This window comes from Haliotis cracherodii, unplaced genomic scaffold (assembly GCF_022045235.1).
Source record: "Haliotis cracherodii isolate W230 unplaced genomic scaffold, xgHalCrac1.p SCAF_8, whole genome shotgun sequence".
Lineage (NCBI taxonomy): Eukaryota > Metazoa > Mollusca > Gastropoda > Lepetellida > Haliotidae > Haliotis > Haliotis cracherodii.
The window spans coordinates 16,403,989-16,425,096 of record NW_027266341.1 but is presented as its reverse complement, the minus strand read 5'-3'; the positions used below and the strand labels follow the sequence as shown (position 1 = coordinate 16,425,096).

General features: G+C 40.9%; 1 protein-coding gene and 1 non-coding gene across 2 annotated transcripts in view; one reads left to right on the top strand and one right to left on the bottom strand.

Annotated features, from left to right (window-relative positions):
* LOC139450780 (sodium- and chloride-dependent GABA transporter 2-like) overlaps nucleotides 1-21,108 on the bottom strand; it is a 34,994-nt gene that overhangs the window by 3,485 nt on the left and 10,401 nt on the right. The window contains exons 2-11 of the mRNA XM_071232612.1: nucleotides 16,529-16,660; nucleotides 14,765-15,044; nucleotides 13,070-13,202; nucleotides 8,953-9,087; nucleotides 8,018-8,121; nucleotides 5,943-6,067; nucleotides 2,974-3,086; nucleotides 2,353-2,490; nucleotides 1,261-1,360; nucleotides 571-671 (exon numbers count right to left, since the gene is read on the bottom strand). Of these exons, the coding sequence (XP_071088713.1) occupies nucleotides 571-671; nucleotides 1,261-1,360; nucleotides 2,353-2,490; nucleotides 2,974-3,086; nucleotides 5,943-6,067; nucleotides 8,018-8,121; nucleotides 8,953-9,087; nucleotides 13,070-13,202; nucleotides 14,765-15,044; nucleotides 16,529-16,660 (1,361 nt within the window). The remainder of the gene's footprint in view (nucleotides 1-570; nucleotides 672-1,260; nucleotides 1,361-2,352; nucleotides 2,491-2,973; nucleotides 3,087-5,942; nucleotides 6,068-8,017; nucleotides 8,122-8,952; nucleotides 9,088-13,069; nucleotides 13,203-14,764; nucleotides 15,045-16,528; nucleotides 16,661-21,108) is intronic.
* Trnap-ugg (transfer RNA proline (anticodon UGG)) lies at nucleotides 7,610-7,681 on the top strand. The gene has a single exon. It is a non-coding gene; the product is annotated as a tRNA-Pro (tRNA).

Sequence of the window (21,108 nt, the reverse complement as noted above, 5' to 3'; positions counted from 1 at the left end):
GTTGAACATATTTTCGCAAAATAGGATAAATCAGGGTATTAAACATAGTGCCTGGCTTAGTACTGAGCATATATTCTTGAACACTGGGTTTATTATAGTATTCATAACGGCATTGGTTTTAGTATGGGAGCATGTTTTCTATAGTGGCCCTGAACGAAGTATTAACAATTGCATCGAGTTGAGCATAGCATTGCGCACATAGTGGAAGATAGAATTGAGCATAGTCTCTACATAGCACTGTACATAGAATTGAACAAACACGGATCATAGTATAGAGCATAGAACTGAACATAGTATAGCATTGAGCATAGTATTGAACCTAATGCTGAGCATAACATTGACAAACCATATAGCAGGGTATTGAACTTGACGCTGAGCAGAGTATTGAACATATTATTGAATTGTACGAACATTGAGCAGTGTATTGAACTTGACGCTCGGCAGAGTATTGAACATACTGAATTGAACAAACATTGAGCATGGTAGTGAACACAGCATTGAGCATAGTTTTGAACATAGCATTGAACAAACATTGAGCAGTGTATTGAACATTGTAATCTGAGGACTCACAATGCAGAAGATGGGCGAGAAGACCAGCCAGCAGACCTTCATGAAGGGGAGGATGTTCCAGCCAAGCATCATCTCAATGTTAGCCAGGAAGCGATTGACGCCTGCCAACATCAGGTGATAGAGTAAGTGAAGGTTTACAATGTACAAGTATTAACTTTCCTTACCTCCTTGTCAGCGAGTGGAAACATGGGTGGCCCAGACGCTGCAATATGTACAACGTTGCTTCCCTCGAGCAGACGAGAAACGTATTATCGTGGGTTCTGATTCCCGCTGTCTCAGAGGTTCTTTCCAGATTTGTTGGTTATTTGTTTGTTGTATTACGCCGCACTCAGCAATGTTCCAGCTATAAGACGGAGGTCTGTTAATAATCCAATATGGGCCAGACAATTCATTGATTCATATACTGAGCATCGATTCACGCAACTGAGATACGATGACGTGCATCCACCAAGTCAGCGCGCCTGACCACCCGATCCCGTTAGTCGCCTCTTACGGCAAGCATGGGTTGCTGAAGGTTTAATCTAACCCGGATCTTCACGGATGCTCAAGCTTGCCAGTAAAATTCTGAGACCTGCATTCCTCCTACATCAAGCTGACACATCGTGGCATAAGTGATATACTGTTAAATGTGACGTCAAATTCACTCGCTCCAATAGTTGGAGTGGATCTCTGTACGTTCTTGCTACTCACCGTAGATATATCCGATGGCGATTAGCTCGAAGAAAGCTACCAGCAGGATGATACGACTACCTGAGTAATAGTCGAAGAGCTGGAACACGTACATCCCTCCCTGAAACATTCACGACAAAGGGTCACTTTTCACCTTGTTCCAAATGGCGTAAGATGCGAACTCATGGGATGGGTTTTAGCATTGGATGGGGTTGTGTGGGGGATGGTTTTCAACATGGGGTGAGTCTGTATGGGGATGGGTTTAAACATTGCTTAGGGTTGTGTGGGGATGAGTTTTAACATGGGGTGAATCTGTATGGGGATGAGTTTTAACATTGGATGGTGCTGTATGGGGGATGAGTTTTAACATGGGATGGTGCTGTGTGGGGATGAGTTTTAACATGGGATGGTGCTGTGTGGGGATGAGTTTTAACATGGGATGGTGCTGTGTGGGGATGAGTTTTAACATTGGATGGTGCTGTGTGGGGATGGGTTTTAACATGGGATGGTGCTGTGTGGGGATGAGTTTTAACATTGGATGGTGCTGTGTGGGGATGGGTTTTAACATTGGATGGGGCTGTATGGGGGATGAGTTTTAACATGGGATGGTGCTGTATGGGGATGGGTTTTAACATTGGATGGGGCTGTATGGGGGATGAGTTTTAACATGGGATGGTGCTGTGTGGGGATGAGTTTTAACATGGGATGGTGCTGTATGGGGATGGGTTTTAACATTGGATGGTGCTGTGTGGGGATGAGTTTTAACATGGGATGGTGCTGTGTGGGGATGAGTTTTAACATGGGATGGTGCTGTATTGGGGATGGGTTTTAACATTGGATGGGGTTGTGTGGGGATGGGTTTTAACATGGGATGGTGCTGTATGGGGGATGGGTTTTAACATGGGATGGGGACGTGATGGGATGGGTTTTAACATTGGATGGGGACGTGATGGGATGGGTTCCAACATGGGACAGGGCTGTGTGGGAAAGGGTTCTACCACTGGATGGGGATGTGTAAGGTCGGGTTATAGTATGGGATGAGTCTTCTCGAGGATTGGTTCTCACATAATCTAAGGTGGGGCATGTTGATAGACATAGAAACATTTTACTTACGTTTGTGACCATAGAGAGACCAATAAGAAAGGAGAGGAAACACACTATGCCGATGAAAATCTCTTTGCGGTACCCTTTTCTGAGGTATTTGGGATACTGGTCGACCACCGCCGTGATCACACCCTCAACGCCCACGAACTAGAAACAGAAACAAACAGAACACAATCACACCTCCAGAAACAAAATATGACTCAGAGTTACTTGGGCTTCAGTCCTGTCTCATATAGAAGCACATATAGCACATGTGATGTCTCCTTTGGCAAGTGGATTAGTTCGAAATATGCCTCTGTTCGCACATCAGTATGTGGGTACCCGGTAGGATGAGATGTGACTAACCCTTCCAGCGCCTCACTAACCAGCTTGGGTTGTACATTTCCCAGGGAGCTGAGAGTGAAAAATGAACCCACACTGATCCAAAAGACCGAGGTAATGCTGTAAACACTTTGAGCATGCTTATGGATGGAAGTAAAAACAAAAATCCACGCTATTATTATTATTATTATTATTTTTATTATTATTATTATCATTATTATTATTATTATTATTATTATTATTATTATTATTATTATTATCGGAATGTTGCTTATAACATAAGAGCCAAAAAGGATGGTGGACACATACCTGGCTGTCGAGACCGAGCAGGATGATCATGAGGAAGAACAGGATAGACCACACAGGAGCCGCAGGCATCTGAGCCACAGCCTTAGGGTAGGCGATGAAAGCCAGACCAGGACCTGACAATCATATAGGATGGGGATTAAAATATACATTATTATGTCAAAATAGCTGAAAATATTTAGAAACGCATTTATAAATACTCGAGTACATTCATATCACTTTACATGTTTAAAAACTGCACAAAAACAAAACGTTCTGACAAAGCAGACAAAACATTATCGAACTGTCATAGCGAAGTTTCGGTATATATATATAGTTATACCGTTGTTACGCACGATTTACTTGACAACGGTATACGGATCTTTAAACTCTAGTAGCGACGAAACGTATGCATTATACTGTAATATCGAGTCTTGCTTGATAACGGTGTCAGGACCTATACCGAAACGTATGGGCGGCCATTCTGTGAAAACGTACAAAGTTGAAATAGGGATAAAAGTACGCATACATATTCAAATGTTCCCAATATAGAATGAATGTTACAAATAAAGCTCATTGTTTTAATACAAATATTGAATAAAAACACAAAACGATACCAAAGAACAATTCGCAAACAAAAGACGTCATATGTCAAGAAAGAAAAATTTGCACGAAACAATAAAGTGCTAAAGGACAACGTTGACAGTAAAGAACGCCAGATGGCGCTGCAATTTGTAAAACATCTCGACAGGATTACATATATAGGGTGTACTATTTTTCAAAACGTGCTGCCTTTTCGGTGACAGTTAACACAACATGTATAGATAGAATACACACACAGCACTTCAGCATGCATTTATCATTTACACGGTGGAACATGCCGATGAAACTACGGATGTTTTAAAAATTGCAGCGCCATCTGGTGTTCATTATTGTCAACGTTGTCCTTTGGCAGATTCGTATGCACAGACATTCTTCACCACACATTGTTTTTGCTTTACATATGACGTATTGTCCTCGCAAATAATTTATTGGTATCCTTTTGTATTTTGATGTAAATAATGACCTTTATTTGTAACATTCATTCTTTTTTTAGTTACATTTGATTACGATTACGTACTTTTTTACTCTTTTTCAACTTTGTATTTTTTGACCGGATAACAGACCATGGAAACGTCGCTATTACAGTATAAAAAAGTTGTCCATAATATTTTATTTCAACTACTTTGTCGTCTGTCAACTTCTAAGGAATGCTAATCAAACAATTGTGTACAGTGGTGCTGAAATATTGATACTCTGTAAAGGCCTGGAAACATCGTATATCGAGTTGCCTCCCCTGACCCATAACAATTCATTCTTGTTAAATGGTGCTGGAAAACCACATAGAACGCAAATAAAAACTCAACATAAAAAACCGTTGTTAATGGCCTCTGTTGACATATTTACACTGTATAACAATGTTTAAGCCTAGACATGCATATAAAAGTTAAAGAACGCCCTATTTTTTCCTGATTAATCTATACAGTCAGTCATATGAAAAAAATCGGGTGTTCTTTTACATTGTTTTAGTGGTATATGTTGTACATGCAGGGGTTATGGAGCACTGACTCCATGATCATATTCATATTTAACATGCATAGTGAATCTAGTATTATGCCGCTCTGATGTTTAACCCGCAAGGATGCGATGCCGAAAGAAGAGCAATGAGGGAACACTGACCAAGGGAGGTAACTGTTGGAGGACTGATGTGCCCACACCGCTAACCACAATCCATCTCGGTAAGCATTACGTATGATCCATAACGTACATTCACTAGTTTGCATCACTATCATATAACACAATTTGGGGCTACACGTGACCTTTACATACTGTTGTTCGGTATAATTTCGATAATTTCTATTAATGATATAGTTTTATCAAGATCAGTCGTTGTGTATTAACTATATGCTGGTGGTTAAATATATGTTATTGCCATTACAAGGTCAAATTGATTTTCCAACTTACGCCCCGTTTTCTATAACCATATATACAGAAAGTGGAAATTTGTGTAAATATTAAACATAAGGAAGAGAATGCCCTGATGAAGGAGTAAGCATATACTCCGAAACGTTGTGTTCTTCATAATAAAGAAGTTGACATCCATAAATTCTCTTCCTTATGTGTATCACTTCTAAATGCCTTTCAAAGACTAAATATTAAACATTGAAATAAAAAAAAGTGTAATATTTCCGTGGAAATATCAAAAATTGATAATCATAAAAATACATAGAATATTGCTATGATGACTGTTATACAGCAGGCATAAGGTGAAAAGGGTGTATGGTCAATCAGCTAGTGTATTATACGAGACGACTATGGTTATAGAGGCTTAGGGTATGACGATTTCAACTTAGGGGTAAGAAAGTATACCGAGTTTTATATGTTTTTTGTAAATTGAAAGAACTGTTTTCAAATTTGATTATGTCTATTTAACCATCACTTATTCCTGCAACCGTTTGTAAACAGGAATCAGTGGCTAGGTAATTTTGTGTGAATATAAATTGGCTCAATGAAGACTGGGGTAAGAAATGAATTTGCAACACAAGAAATTTGAAAACTGAAAATATGTGCCGAAGAAACCCCATATTTATTGACATTCAAAGAATGGATGTCTAAGATACCCATTGACAGTTGTGTATTATTGCACGATTTATATGTTCAAAAGCTGTTTTAGCAAATTATATTTGAAACAATAAAACAATATCACTACTCCTTTGCTGCCCGAGGTAGCGCGTAGGTAACGGAATAAGCCGAGTGGACCGAATGTCATGTGTCACCATTTCCCCAGCATGCTCATTCGTGACCAACTCGTGTTATTCCGGGACAATCCGTCTTCTTGTAGTTTACGGAAAGGGGCGAATGCAGCAATCGGAACAACTGACATGAAAACCTATATCCTCAGATCATTGAAATCATTTGAATAGAAAACAAGATCTCGCTTGTCGTCTGCTTACCTGATTCGGCTACATCTTGTATGGACCGGCCCTGGGTCTTCGCCATGTAGCCCAGGATGGTGAACACGATGAAGCCAGCGAAGAAGCTGGTACCGCTGTTGGTCAGTGCGAATAGGACAGCATCCCTGAAACACGGAGTAGTGAGTGAGTTGGAGTTAGCGCCGCTTCATTAGTACTTAAGTGAGGGAGTGAGGTGGGTTTGACGCCACTTTTAACAGTATTCCAGACATATCGCGGCGTGTCAGCTTAATGCGGGAGGAAAGCCGGAAAGCCCGAAGTGATGCAGGTCTTAGACGTTTACCACTTCGATGAAACCCACGATCACGGGTATGGTGCTGACAAACCTAGAAACATAATCATGGCGAACCGGGATTCGACCCACAGTCATAGGTTTCTCATGTTCCCAAAGGACGCAACTCTGCACAGCGAATTCGAGTAGTGATCATACACCCAATATGCATCGATCGGCATATTGTCCCTGATGTGGGCGACAATCTCATTAAAATCAGATCTTTCACTCCGATACGATCTATACCAGTCCGATAGACACACTCGACAAACGTGTAACTATAACTACTAAAGGTTTAAGTGTGAGTGAATGAATGCTGTTTCACGTCGCATGAAATAACATTTTAGCTTTCATATCGCTATAATACGCCGGGTTGTACATATTCGAGTCTGGGTCATACAAGCCCCTAACTAAAGGTCCTGGGGAGATGTTTGATTGCATATTGTTGTTTTTAGTATCTTAATTCTTTATTTTGTGATTTATTTAGCTACAATTTTGTTTGTTTGTTATTTCGGGCCGAACTCAGCAGTATTCCAGCTACATGACGGCGGTCTCGTGTCTGGACCAGACATTCCAGTGATTGATATCATGAGCATCGATCTACATAATTGGGATATGGTGACATGCATGAACCAAGTCAGCGAGCCTGACTACCCGATCCGTTAATCGCCTCTTCCCTGTTCTAACCCTGATCTTCACCGATCTTGGACACAATCGGATGATATAGCTCGTAAGGTTAATTAACGGATTTTTGGCCCAAATGTTCAGGTTGGTAGGTCGAAGACCTAACAATGTTTCATTCCAGAGCAAAGGATGTTTTATCTAATCAAACTGTTAAGTAGGCTCGATTTTGTTTATTAAAAAAGATAGAATTTCAACAGGTTATAATTTATAGTATTTTAATTAACTTACTTATATTGACATTTTACTTATTTCTGGTCGTCGGTATAGAAAAAAACCCGATGCTTTTCATACGTATTTGTAAACCAAAGTTAGCAAAAAACAACGTTTATTTGTGTCGATTGCAGGGAAGAGATGTTATAGCCTGTATAATGCACGGCTACATACAGCACATGATTCAAAGGTAGACAACTCGTGTTTCAGAAATATATAGCGACACTGTCTTGCAATGCTTCACACAAGCTAAGACAACTGTATGTTATATTCACGCTGCGGCAAAGCGGGAAAGCCATCGTGTTTGCTCACCCATGAGGTAGGCGGTGCGGGGTTACAAGTCTAATGCTAATTCATTTGTTAGCAAACACTGTGTGTTTTGTTAATATATTACACGAGTGACTGTGATCGGCGACATTTTGTTGGCACTTTCCCGCCTTTCTTATCGAAGTGGACCGTTAACATATACCTCACTTCCATGCGAGGCTCGTTGGTCTAGGGGTATGATTCTCGCTTTGGGTGCGAGAGGTCCCGGGTTCGAATCCCGGACGAGCCCTGCGAATTTTTTATATTTTATCAAAACAGTCTTAAATAGAACGACAGCACCGTTTGACATGCCACACTCTTTCGGTCTGTAAAAGTTTATAAAAAAAGTAAAATAATGACGTAGAAGATTTCAATGTTATTTAGAAGAGTGTAGACAGGAAAACTCTTTTTTTTCACTTTAATATATAAGTCTCTGTTATCTGGGAATACTGAAATGGTGTGTTGTGGACTACCATGCTGCCATTACTACTAATATGCAGCGCTTTGAGCATACATTTCGTATAGAGTATTATAAGCTTTACAAGCGGAATTATTATTATTATTATTATTATTATTATTATATTACCTGTAGGAATTATGATGAAACTTGTTGTAAGATCCGAGAGCTGTCAGAGCACCTAGAGAGATGGAATAAGAGAAGAAGATCTGCGTCCCAGCATCCACCCACACCTGGAATAGACATAAGTACATACTACCCATAACTATCATTTATGCACGGGAACGGCACGTCACAAATGAAAATACAAAAAGCATATCCCGAGACAAAAGCAACATGCAAAGTATTATTTAACTTTTTTTTTTATAAATCTATGACTATAAACGGCTTAACCAGGATTTTCACTTCGGTATGCCAATCAGATCAATTCAATTTATTCAATTCGTAAGTGTAGGCCGCAGCCCATGGTCATATTTGTATTACAATGGACGTGATGTACTCCGATATTATTGTTCTGACAATAATGTTCCACGAAGTGACATCGCTTGAACGATAAAGATTGCTGGACGTGTAATTAATTTACAGCCAGTTGTGATATTAAATACAATCACATAATGATATTAAATTTTTGTTTGATCGGGTTTTCACAATATTTCGTTGGTAAATGATCCACCCGCAACTTGTTATAACGGGGCAAACTAACAGAAAATGGTACTCGTCCTCCACATATCCAGCATATATTTCAAACATAATATTCTGTTACGTGGGATAGCAGCACCTGTTACGTAGGATATCAGCGTGTCTCCCAGTTTCAACAGTTTAAACTGAGCAAGCGCAACTCTCTATTTATTGACGGTCACACAGCTAAGATACAACTCTGTACCTAACGATACCTTGAATACAGAATAAGAGAAAGATTTACAACCCTTTTCAAGAAGACTATGCCAATCCTGCTCATAACTAAATTTCAGACGCGAAAAAATTATGACAAAAAACGATTGAGGGTAACTTACACACTGTACAGTCCATGTTATCTGTGGAATAAAGAGGAAGGGTAAACGTACCTGTATGTCGGCTAGCTTGGCGATGTTTGGTCTCAGGTAAAAAATGACACCGTCGTATGCGCCATCGAGGAGGGCGTTCCTGATCAGCAGACACAACATGAAGATGTAGGGGGAGGTGGCGGTCACATACATCACCTGGGGAGGGAGACAGGGAGTTCATTGTCAGGGTGCCGCATCGTACACATATATATATACATATACAACGTTAAAGGGGATAGGTATTCAGGGGATACAACCAGGGCTGGTCGGCTCGGAGTCACTATACAAACACGTAAATAAGTGCAATAAACTTGACCGCGACGTAAAACCCCATTTTACCTCAACTCAGGCTCGATCGCCTAGTTGGAGTATTGTTGTGCATAGGCCTTCTTAAAAGGGAGACAATTCTCATTCAAACACATATGATCCCGCTTTCTCAAGCGGAATGAGAGCAAAGACGAACTTGCTGTATTGTAATACATGCATGCATACCTTTTAACGTGACTCGGCAACATCCATGTTAACAAATGGTTTTAACTTTCAATTTTAGTAATGTTTTTAAATGACTTTTGATGTCTTATAGGCCTATTGGCTGGGTGCATGTTATTTTATATATACCGCCATATCAATGTAACTCTGATGTATTAACAGACACGTGACATCTTAATAAACTGTTTTTCTTCTTCTTCTTCTTCTTCTTCTTCTTCCTTTCTTCTTCTTCCTTTCTTTTCGTATTATTATTCCACTTTTTCCTTTCTTCTCCTTCCTTTCTTAATATTCTTTCACTTTTTCCTTCGTTCTTCTTCCTTTTCTACTTCTCTTCCTTTCTTCTTCCTTTCCTCTTATTATTCTTCCTCTTCTTCCTTCATTTTTCCTTTCTTCGTCTTCTTCCGTTCACCTTTTTCTTTCTTTCTTCTTCTTCATTCCTTCCTTTTTTCTTCCTTTCTGTTTCCTTTCTTCTTATTATGCCTCCACTTCTTCCTTTCTTTTTCTTTTTCCCATTTTCTTCTTGTCTTTCTTCTTCCTTTCTTCTATTCTTACACTTTTTCCTTTCCTCTTTGTTTTCCTTTCTTCTTAATCTTCTTCCTTCCTTCTTCTTCCTTTCTTCTTAATTTTCTTCTTCTTCCTTTCTCCTTATTCTTGTTCCTCTTCTTCCTTTCTTCTTCATATCAGCCATATCGATTATACAGTGGCCGTGATGCTGCTGTAATGTTGCTGTCTGTGTCGTGAAACACCATTCACTTACTCATTCAATTTTAATATAATCTGGTTAACCGGGACTATTTAACAGACAGATATGAAATCTTTCATTATACCCAGAAGAGGTGCTCTTATATGCATCAAGATATGAACCAAGCCTCATTTAACTTATTATTAATGGTTATAGAACGTTCTATGAACTTTCCCATCAATCGTTAATGACACGTGCAGTCAAACCGTGACTAAGGGACACATCCGTAACACCAAGACGATTGGTGACGGTGCATCAAGGAAAAATATATCATCAGATGAGTCAGACAAGACGTCCTCAGGAGATGTTTGATTGTGTATTGTTGTTTTTATGATCTTCATTTGTCCTCTTAAACAATTGTATATATATGTATATATGTACAGTAAACTACGGTTATATCGAACACGCTTATAACGAGCTGACGGATATAACGAACTTATTTTTTAGTCCAGACTATTTGCTGCGGTTATGCTGTATAAATGCTTATAACGAACTACGGTTATAACAAACTAAACATAGTAGTCCCTTTGAGTTCGTTATAACCGTAGTTTACTGAATACTATATATACTATATGTTTCTATATATATATATATATATATATATATATATATATATATATATATATATATATATATATATATGTTTTATATATATATATAGTAAACATGTATACATGTATATACATGTATATGTTTACTATATATATATATATATATAGTATATATAGTTTGGGCTTTAGGTTTGTTGTTTAATTGCGCACCCAGCAATATCCCAGCTGTATGATGACCGTTTCGACCAGACAATCAATTGATAGACACCATGAGCAGCGATCTACGCAATTTGGATACGATGGCATGCATCAACCAAGTCAGCGAGCCTGGCCACAAAATCCCGACAAGCACGGGTTGCTGAAGACCAATCCTTACCCGAATCTTCACGGGTGTTTGGAACAGTAAGGCTATTTCGATGGATAGTATTCATAACGTCCAACATAACAGGACCTATATAGCTGAATGACGATGTGTGCATTCAGCCGGTGAAGAGCTACAACCAGTCTGGCGAGTTTCGCCGCCCTCATAAAAGTTCACGAAGACCTCCATCTGGTGGAGTCCTATGAAAATTGCGTTAATGCCCCTGCTGAACAAACTTGACCTTCATGCATAACGGTCACTAGTCATATCCCATTGTTGGGCATCATGGCTAATGGATCTTACTGTAAATCACGTCAATTTAATAGTCTAGAGACCTTGTGTGTCCAGGGTTAGATGAAAATCTAGATCTCTTATTATCCTCACCGTTAACTGCGAGACACTACAGTGATGGTTGAACGACTGAATTCAACCTTACCATAGCATGGACAATATACTCTAGCCTCATGCTAGTTTCACAGCTCCACACGAGCACACACGTCGATGTTACGTGGATTCTTGTTTGTTGTTTAACGCCGCACTCAGCACTATTCCAGCTACATGACCGCTGTCAGTATATAATCGACTCTGTACCAGACAATCCAGTAGCATCGATCAGAAGCATCAGATCTACGCAGGAGATACGATGGCATGCATTTAAAGGGGATTTGATCTCTGACAATTCCCCGGGACTTTGTAATTGTTTTTTCCCTGTGGATAACCGGATGATATCTCAGAAATATCGACGATTTTGCGATCTGTGCTGCGCCACCTGCTTTTATTGACAGAAAAGAGCGTATTGATCAACAAAATGAAATTCACTTTTGTCTTGGAAATAACACGGGAATGTAGGTATATTTTGGAGGAGCATCTTTAATGGTGACGATGTTTTGGTAAGTCACTTGCTTGTTCTTGTGCGTTTACCCTATTTTGACTTGTAACACTAATGAACATTTCACCCGAGCATTGTATCGTGTGAAAATGTTACCAGTCAATGTGTAAAATGACCAAAAAAATCACAAAGGCAATTCATAAAAAAAAAAACATTCAGCTATTTCACAAAATGACTGAAACATCTGTCCATTTAGTTTTTTAACGATAACGATTTCTAAGCCTTTTGATGTTTAGTTTCAATACCCAGTGATTGAAAATGATAGGATTAAATGAAAGCGAAAGTCAATGTACATGTCTATAGTTTGGGCTTCTAATCCCAACATAATTGGTGTATTGTGATGTTTTTAAATCCTTTTGAACTTCTTAATATTTTTTTGTCTTTTTTCATTAATAAGTGGAACAAGAGTGATTCTGTTCAATGCTACAGCAAATGAATTTTATCAAAATGTAATTATCGTAATTACAACCAAAGTTATATGTTAACTGAGCATCAAGTGAATGATGACAAATACACAGGTGTAGGGTATACTATGAAACATGGATGACAACCCGGGAGTAGTAACGGTTATATTCACGATTTAATGCAATTTAGTTGACGGAAAAAATAAAGGTCGTCGCTGTTTTGAGTATATGAACTGAACTTCATTGTTGCAAAAATAATACGTACACGTGTTTGCTGTATACTAAAGTACATAACTGTACATACACATATGACCCCTGAAGATTCCGGGGTAGAATAGGTCTTCAGCAACCCAACCGGAAAAGGCGACTATGCTTATCGGAAAAGGCGACAAACGGGATCGAGTGATCAGGCTCGCTGAATTGGTCGCTACATGCCATAGATCCCAATTGCTCGGATCGATGTTCATGATGAAAATCACTGGATTGTCTGGTCCAGACTCGATTATTTACAGACCGCCGTCAAATAGCTGGAATATTGCTGAGCTCGGGGTTAACCGTTTGTTTCCAAACAAATCCCTGGTATGATGTACTTTCGGAGTATGAAATCTGGTTAATATATCATTGAATTCATAGTACATGATCACATTCACGCTTGTCTTTGACATGTTAAATAATATCAAACGGGGTGAGGGGTCCACATACCTTGCCGGATGACTTGATGCCTTTGCAGATGCAGGCGTAGACGACGATCCAGGCGAAGATGAGACAGAGGCATAGATCCCACTTGATGGAGCCCATGTCGTCAATGCCGCTGGAGATTCCCAGAACCTTATGCCTGCAAGACACAAACGCAGTTTTGACGAGGGAGAATACTCCAATCATGGCGTTAGTGTTCTTGGAAGCCAGGACAGGACACTCTTACCCTTTACGCGAACACCTGGTGTCATTACTGATTTTCATCGAGCAATTCATATAATTTTCATCACTATTTTGCTTGCGAGTGAGTGAGTGAGTGAGTTTAACGCCGCTTTTAACATTATTCCAGTTATATCCAGTGTCAGCTAAATGTGGGAGGAAAGCCCGAAGTGATGCAGGTCTCAGACGTTTACCACTTCGGTGAAACCCACGAGCACGGGTATGGTTCTGACAAACTTAGAAACATAATTGGGGCGAACCGGGATTCAAACCCACAATCATAGGTTTGTGACGTGCCCAAGGGACGCAACTCTGCACAGCGAATCGCGGCGCCTTAGACTACTGGGCCACCCATGCCCCAATTTTGCTTGCACCTGCACAATGTGTGTCAATTATAAATATAAACTACCTGTTTCAGTTGAATCAATATAAACCACCTGTTTCAGTTGAATCAATATAAACCACCTGTTTCAGTTGAATCAATTTAAACCACCTGTTTCATTTGTATCAATGTAAACCACCTGCTTCAGTTGTATCAATATAAACCACCTGTTTCAGTTGTATCAATATAAACCACCTGTTTCAGTTGTATCAATATAAACCACCTGTTTCAGTTGTATCAACATAAACCACATGTTTCAGTTGTATCAACATAAACCACCTGTTTCAGTTGTATCAATGTAAACCACATGTTTCAGTTGTATCAACATAAACCACCTGTTTCAGTTGTATCAACATATATCACCTGTTTCAGTTGTATCAACATAAACCACCTGTTTCAGTTGTATCAACATAAACCACCTGTTTCAGTAGTATTAATGTAAACCACCTGTTTCAGTTGTATCAATGTAAACCACCTGTTTCAGTTGTATCAATGTAAACCACCTGTTTCAGTTGTATCAATGTAAACCACCTGTTTCAGTTGTATCAATGTAAACCACCTGTTTCAGTTGTATCAATGTAAACCACCTGTTTCAGTTGTATCAACATAAACCATCTGTTTCAGTAGTATCAACATAAACCAAGTGTTTCAGTTGTATCAATGTAAACCACCTGTTTCAGTTGTATCAACATAAACCACCTGTTTCAGTTGTATCAACATAAACCACCTGTTTCAGTTGTATCAACATAAACCACCTGTTTCAGTTGTATCAACATAAACCACCTGTTTCAGTTGAATCAACATAAAACACCTGTTTCAGTGTGTGTCTGACGTGTCAGTATTAACCACCTGCTGGATTTTTTTTAGTGACAGTAATATATACCACTTGAGTGTGTCAGTTATATCAGTATACCCCCCCCCCCCCCTAACACACACACACACACACCCCAGCCCCACCCCGAACCACCCACTCCACCCCCTCCCCCTCCGTGGACTGTGTGTCAGTTACATCAATATCAACCCCGGCGGAATGTGTGTCAAGTATATCATGGTGAACTACCCTCGGAAGGAATGCCATTTCTACTCCTCCGTCTACTTACTCCCAGTACTCGGTGACGGGGTCTACGAAGGACTGTGTGATGTTGGGGTCAGTGAGGTTGGTAATGATGTTTCCAGGGTCGGAGGAGTTGGTGCCGTTGACGATGTTAGCTGCTGTCACGAAGTTCTCGGAGCAGTTCTCGGTGTTCCACTCGTGGTTGCAGGTTGCCCATGGCAACGTGGTTGTGAATGAGGAGAACATGTAGTAGAAGGCCCAGCACAGAATCACGTTGTAGTAGCAGTTGAGGAGGAAGACGATGATGACGGTGGCCATACCAATACCTGTACACATACAAGGAAACAGTCTCAGGGCGCGAGAGGAGTCAAGGTGTGTGGAGAGGGCAACATCACTTCCGAAAAGACGCTTTGGTGTTGAATGGTTCCATGGTATTTATCATAATAGGACGGAGATGTAGAACCCTGGATAATCTCACAACGTATTTCTTGATTCTTACAAGGTAATTACTTTAACTGCTTACCCGTGAAGATCCGGGGTGGAATAGATCTTCAGCAACCCAAAAGGCGACTATGCTTGCTGTAAAAGGCGACTAACGGGATCGGGTGGTCAGACTCGCTGACTTGGTTGATGCATGTCATCATATCCCAATTGCGTGGATCGATGTTCATGATATCAATCACGGGATTGTCTGGTCCAGACTCGATTATTTACAGACCGCCGTCATAAAGCTGGAATATTGCTGAGTGCGGCGTAAAACAACAACTTAACCAAAACCTTAACTGCTTAATAAAGTAAGTTAATATAGGTGCAGTAATATGCAAACATTACTTTTGGGCGTAATGCACTAAAAGGTGTATACCAATCTCTCTTTGTTGCACTGACACACATTGTGTGGTTGTTTGTTTTTGTTAGTTTGTTGTTTAATGCAATATTTGGCAATATACCAGCTACATGTCGGCGACCTGAACATACACGAGTATTGACCAGACAAGCCAATACTTTGATAACTTAAGCAACGTCCGACGTCGTCGGGTACGATGTTAAACAATCGTCCATGTCACCGAGCCTGGCCATCAATCCCAATCAATCATCTTTTAAGACAAGCATAGTCGCTGGGGATCTATTCTTTCCCCGAATCCCCACAATGTGTACACAGAAATGATTCCAAAGTTATAACTTGTAAACGATCTGAAACTTTAAACTGTTAATTATTGTCAATAATAGCAAACGTAAAGCCTAGTAGAAAACATTCCAATGTAATAAACCCAGTTCGCTACCCCTACTAATCATTTCACGTTTCGAGAGTGAGTGAGTATGGTTTTACGCCGCTTTTAGCAATATTCCAGCAATATCACGCGGGACACCAGAAATAGGCTTAACACATTTTACCCATGTCGGGAATCGAACCCGGGTTTTCGGCGTGACGAGCGAACGCTTTAACCACTAGGCAACCCTACCGCCCCTACGTTTCAAGAACATTCCTTAAAGTTTGAGTGAGAGAGCAAGATGGTTTAACGTTGCTTGAACACATTTTCTGTTATATCAAGGCGTGTTAGCGTCACGTGAGAGGAACGCCCGAAAGGTTACAAAAACTTAATGTTTACCACTTTGGTGAAACCCACGAGCATGGGTATGGTGCTGAAATCCAAGGATTATAAACTAGTGTGTGGGATTCGAACCAACGCTCAGTGGATTCTGGAATGCCTAAGAGAAGCAACTCCATACAGAGAAAAGCAGCACATAAGACAACTGGGCCAACCGTATGCCCTGCGAACATGTGACAGATGCACATGTGATCACCCCTTACCTTGCAGCAGAGGTACCAAGTTCCATGCCTTCAGACCTCCGACCCCCATGAACTGGCCGAGGGCGACCTCCAGGTAGAAGAGCGGGATGCCCCCGAAGATGACACATAGAAAGTATGGAATGAGGAAGGCACCTGAAGGAGATAAATACAATGTTGGGATTAACATTTGCAGACAAGTTGCAATTTTTGTACATTGATATTGTAGGAACCAAAACTTGCATATCTTCATTCAGGAACATTATTCTGTCTCGGAGGAGAGAACATGAAACGTTACTTTAGTAAAATAGAACAGTAATGTACTAGCCAAACATATGTAACTACATGAGTATGGTCTGTAGGGGGTACGTGGTTCGAGTCAACCACCCCCACCCCTACCCTTTGACAACAGGTACCCCCAGGCCCTGCGTTCAAAAAGAGAACCCCGTCTCTGCTTCTATTGCTATTTCGTCACGATTCACGCGCGATGGTTGAGACAGTCTGTCACTAAATACTCTAGCTTTAAATTAGGGGAGGATGTTAAAGTAGGGGTGGATGTTAAAGTAGGGATGGATGTTAAAGTAGGGGTGGATGTTGAAGTAGGGGTGGACGTTGAAGTAGGGGAGGATGTTAAAGTAGGGGTGGATGTTGAAGTAGGCATGATGTTAAGGTAGGGGTTGATGTTGAAGTAGGGGTGGATGTTGAAATAGGGGTGGATGTTGAAGTAGGGATGATGTTAAAGTAGAGGTGGATGTTAAAGTAGGGATGGATGTTAAAGTAGGGGTGGATGTTGAAGTAGGGGTGGATGTCAAAGTAGGGGTGGATGTTGAAGTAGGGATGATGTTAAAGTAGGGGTGGATGTTGAAGTAGGGGTGGATGTTAAAGTAGGGGTGGATGTTGAAATAGGGGTGGATGTTAAAGTAGGGGTGGATATTGAAGTAGGGGTGGATGTTGAGGTAGGGATGATGTTAAAGTAGGGGTGGATGTTGAAGTAGGGGTGGATGTTGAAGTAGGGGAGGATGTTAAAGTAGGGGTGTAGGTTAAAGTTTGGGAGGGAGGGGCGTCGGGTTCGACGTTGGGGTGGATGTTGTAGTAGACGCAAGGCGGGGGTTAGGTTGGAGTTCGGGACGAGGGTTAAGGTAAATGTCAACGTTTGGATCAGAGAACGTCTGGGTGGAGTCCGGTGTGAGGTCATACGAGTTGCGTGTGTAGGTGTGTGTATAGCCGTATGAAGAGATATGTTTCTTGCACGTTATCCTAGTATAGAAGTCACCAAGAGTTCATTTCGCTGCACTACTGTTAAATTTTGTGCAATGTCATTTATACCACCTCCTCCTCAACTCCCTTCCAACTTGGCTTCTGAGACTGCGGATATAAAATGTTGCGTTGCACAATGACTTGTGATTAGCTCAAGGCAGAGAGTATTTATGTACAATTCTGTCGGGCCTCTAACCTTTTACTGCTCTTACACAAGACCTGGGGCGAAAGATCCGTGTTGACGTCTCTACGATATTTGCGCAATGCTACTTACCGTGTATACTCTAAGCCTAAAAAATGCAGAGTACAGAACACGGAAGCGTGGCAATATGCCCGCAGCACTGTCCCTTGTGGCCTTTCAAGCTAAGGTCTCGCAGTACTTCGGAGAAAATGACACCACTAGGCCTACGAGCCCTTTTTTGGTGGGGTACATATCGTAACGCTTTGCCCGCGTAACTCTTGTTGTGATACGTCTCGTAACGCTTGGCCTACGTAGCCTTTGTTGTGGTACGCCACGTAACACTTGGCTTACTCATCCTCTGTTGTGATACGTCTCGTAACACTTGGCACTCGTAACCCTTGTTGTGATACGTCTCGTAACGCTTGGCCTACGAGTCTTTGTTGTGGTACGTCACGTAACACTTGGCCTACTTATCCTCTGTTGTGATACGTCTCGTAACATGCAGCCCTTGTTGTGGTATGTCGCATAACACTTGGCCTACGTAAGCAGCTTTATTGTGGTATGTCTCGTAACACCTGGCCTACGTACGTAGCTTTATCGTGGTATGTCTCGTAACACCTGGCCTACGTAAGCAGCTTTATTGTGGTATGTCTCATAACACCTGGCCTACGTAAGCAGCTTTATTGTGGTATGTCTCGTAACACCTGGCCTACGTACGCAGCTTTATTGTGGTATGTCTCGTAACACTTGGCCTACGTACGTAGCTTTATCGTGGTATGTCTCGTAACACTTGAGCTATGTTCGCAGATTTTTTCTGGTATGTCACCCGTTAGACCACCTCAAAGAGCGTCTTCGATCTTCAGACAATAGTAAACATATTCCAACTCCCGCCATATTCAGTTCCGTCACGACGTCTCGGCGTAATGTGGCATAAAGCCCGTAACGATGCAGGTTTAGACGTTAATGACTTTGGTGAGGCTCACGGGTAGGGGACTAACAAACCAACGATCATCATTAAGGCGCACCTGCGATTCGAGTCAGCAATCGTTGGTTTCTAGCAAGCATTAGAGACGCAACTTGTAGACGACTTGCCCAGCTTCATCAAAGGGGCCTTTATTGCTAGTAACAATAACATCAGTATATGTTAAAAGCACAACTGTGGTCACAGTGAACCTCGTTCGTAACAACCGTACCCCAGCTGATAAGACACCTACCTATACAGCCAGATTCGTCGCACTGACTGCACACCGTGAAAGAACGTCGTATCAGTGTTACGTAATTCAGTACACCTTTTGATCAGAAACTAGACAGACCACAACGATAGACGGTGATTCACAACAAACCAAACCTCCAGTGTTGAATTAAGTGCATCATACTTTAATCTTATGTCGCCCAATTGATATTGTGCATGCATACGATAGATATTACGCAAACACAAATGCCCCAAAAGACTGACACTAGAGCATTTATTCATGTATTCTGTATATAGCAAACCACGGTTAAAACGAACTCGAAGGGACCACTAATTTTAGTTCGTAATAACCGTAGTTCGTTATAAGCATATATGCGACATTTATACAACAAATGGTCGGGACTGAAAAATAAGTTCCTAATATCAGTCAGTTCGTTATATGCGTGTTCGATGTGACCGTAATTTACTGTATATATATATAGGCATGACGCTAGACAGTTCCCATGACGTTGGCTGAGCTATTGAAACACACACAATGAGTCGAGGCAAAAGCGGCTTACATGTATACGAGGGAACATGTTGTGACTCATATCACAGCGGGACAAACACACCAGACCGAGTTGACACAGGTGTCAAGGACCCATCAGCCAGGCAGCAGTACACTGGACGTCTCGTCCTGCTGGAGGTGAATAACGTGTCAACAATGTCTTTGCTAACTCTTTGCGTTGAGGTCAAGAGGGCAACTGAGGAAGCCTCGTTCCCTCCTAGGGAGCAGCTATTGTAGATCGAGTCATGCGTACTTCGAGCAAAGCGGAGTGTCTGTATCAGATCATCGTACATGAAGATACTTAACAGCTCTCCCTGAAGCGCTGCAAAGACTTTGAGTTGAAGGGTCACATGGTCATGTTCTGGTATGAACCTAGTGTTCATACTTTGTGTACATTCAGAAATACAAGGGGAGCATACAAAAGTATTTTTTTTAAAGCCATTAAAGATTTACTTCAATGTTTTGCGTTTATGGAGGCACACACGTGAACCTGGTGTGCATGCTGTGTTAATCAGCGTAGCCAGTCAAATGCCACGGAATAACTTGCAATTTATTTAAGGTCTTAATTGATACATTGCTAATGGATGCCAGGTAAGGAGAAGTAGTTTAGAATGAATCCTCGTTCGTCTGGAGAGATGAATTAGCGTTTGAAGTTTAAATAGACATTCTACCATGAATTTGGAATTTACACGATTCTGATTGGTCAGTCAGAGGCTATTAAATCACAATAAACCCCCTCTGATTGAAACAGCTGGTTTGACGGCCGCATCACCGCGGAAGCTAATATTCATAGAATAGTACTGTTTTCAGTCATTGTCGGTAGGCATATTTAAATAAGTATATCTACAATCACAGGTTACAGAATGCACAGATGCGGTTACTACAATATGCAAAGGATGTGTGGCAATACATTTCGTGCAGAAAAACGCGACAGAAATCAACAAAGGGAATGTATTTACGCTTTGGAGACAACAGAGAGCTTGAAAATTTGGCGCTTTTCTATATACGACTGTGACGTCATATCTTTTGCGTCACAATGAGCGATATGACGTCAAAATGGTGACGTGCGATGTAGAGCCTTTCAAAGCTTGCTTTGTTTTATTTAGCTTACCAAATTGCCGTGCGTAGATGTTTTTAATGCCTGTCATAGTTTGAGTGAAGTATTACGGTGTAAACAAACTGCTTGAGTATATACAGCACCTTTTTTTGTTCGGTGATTCCGTAATTCAGATCGATAACCCACTCAAAACACTGAACTCAACCCATGCCGCTTCACTCAGTATATTTGCTAACATTAAAAGAGCTCGCATTTTATACAGTCATGGTAGAATGGAGATAAACATACCGTGTTTTCAATGTAGAGCTAGGTTACCTGTAGATTTAACCGTGCTAAATTTAACATTTGAAACCTCATGCTGCGCGTTCGG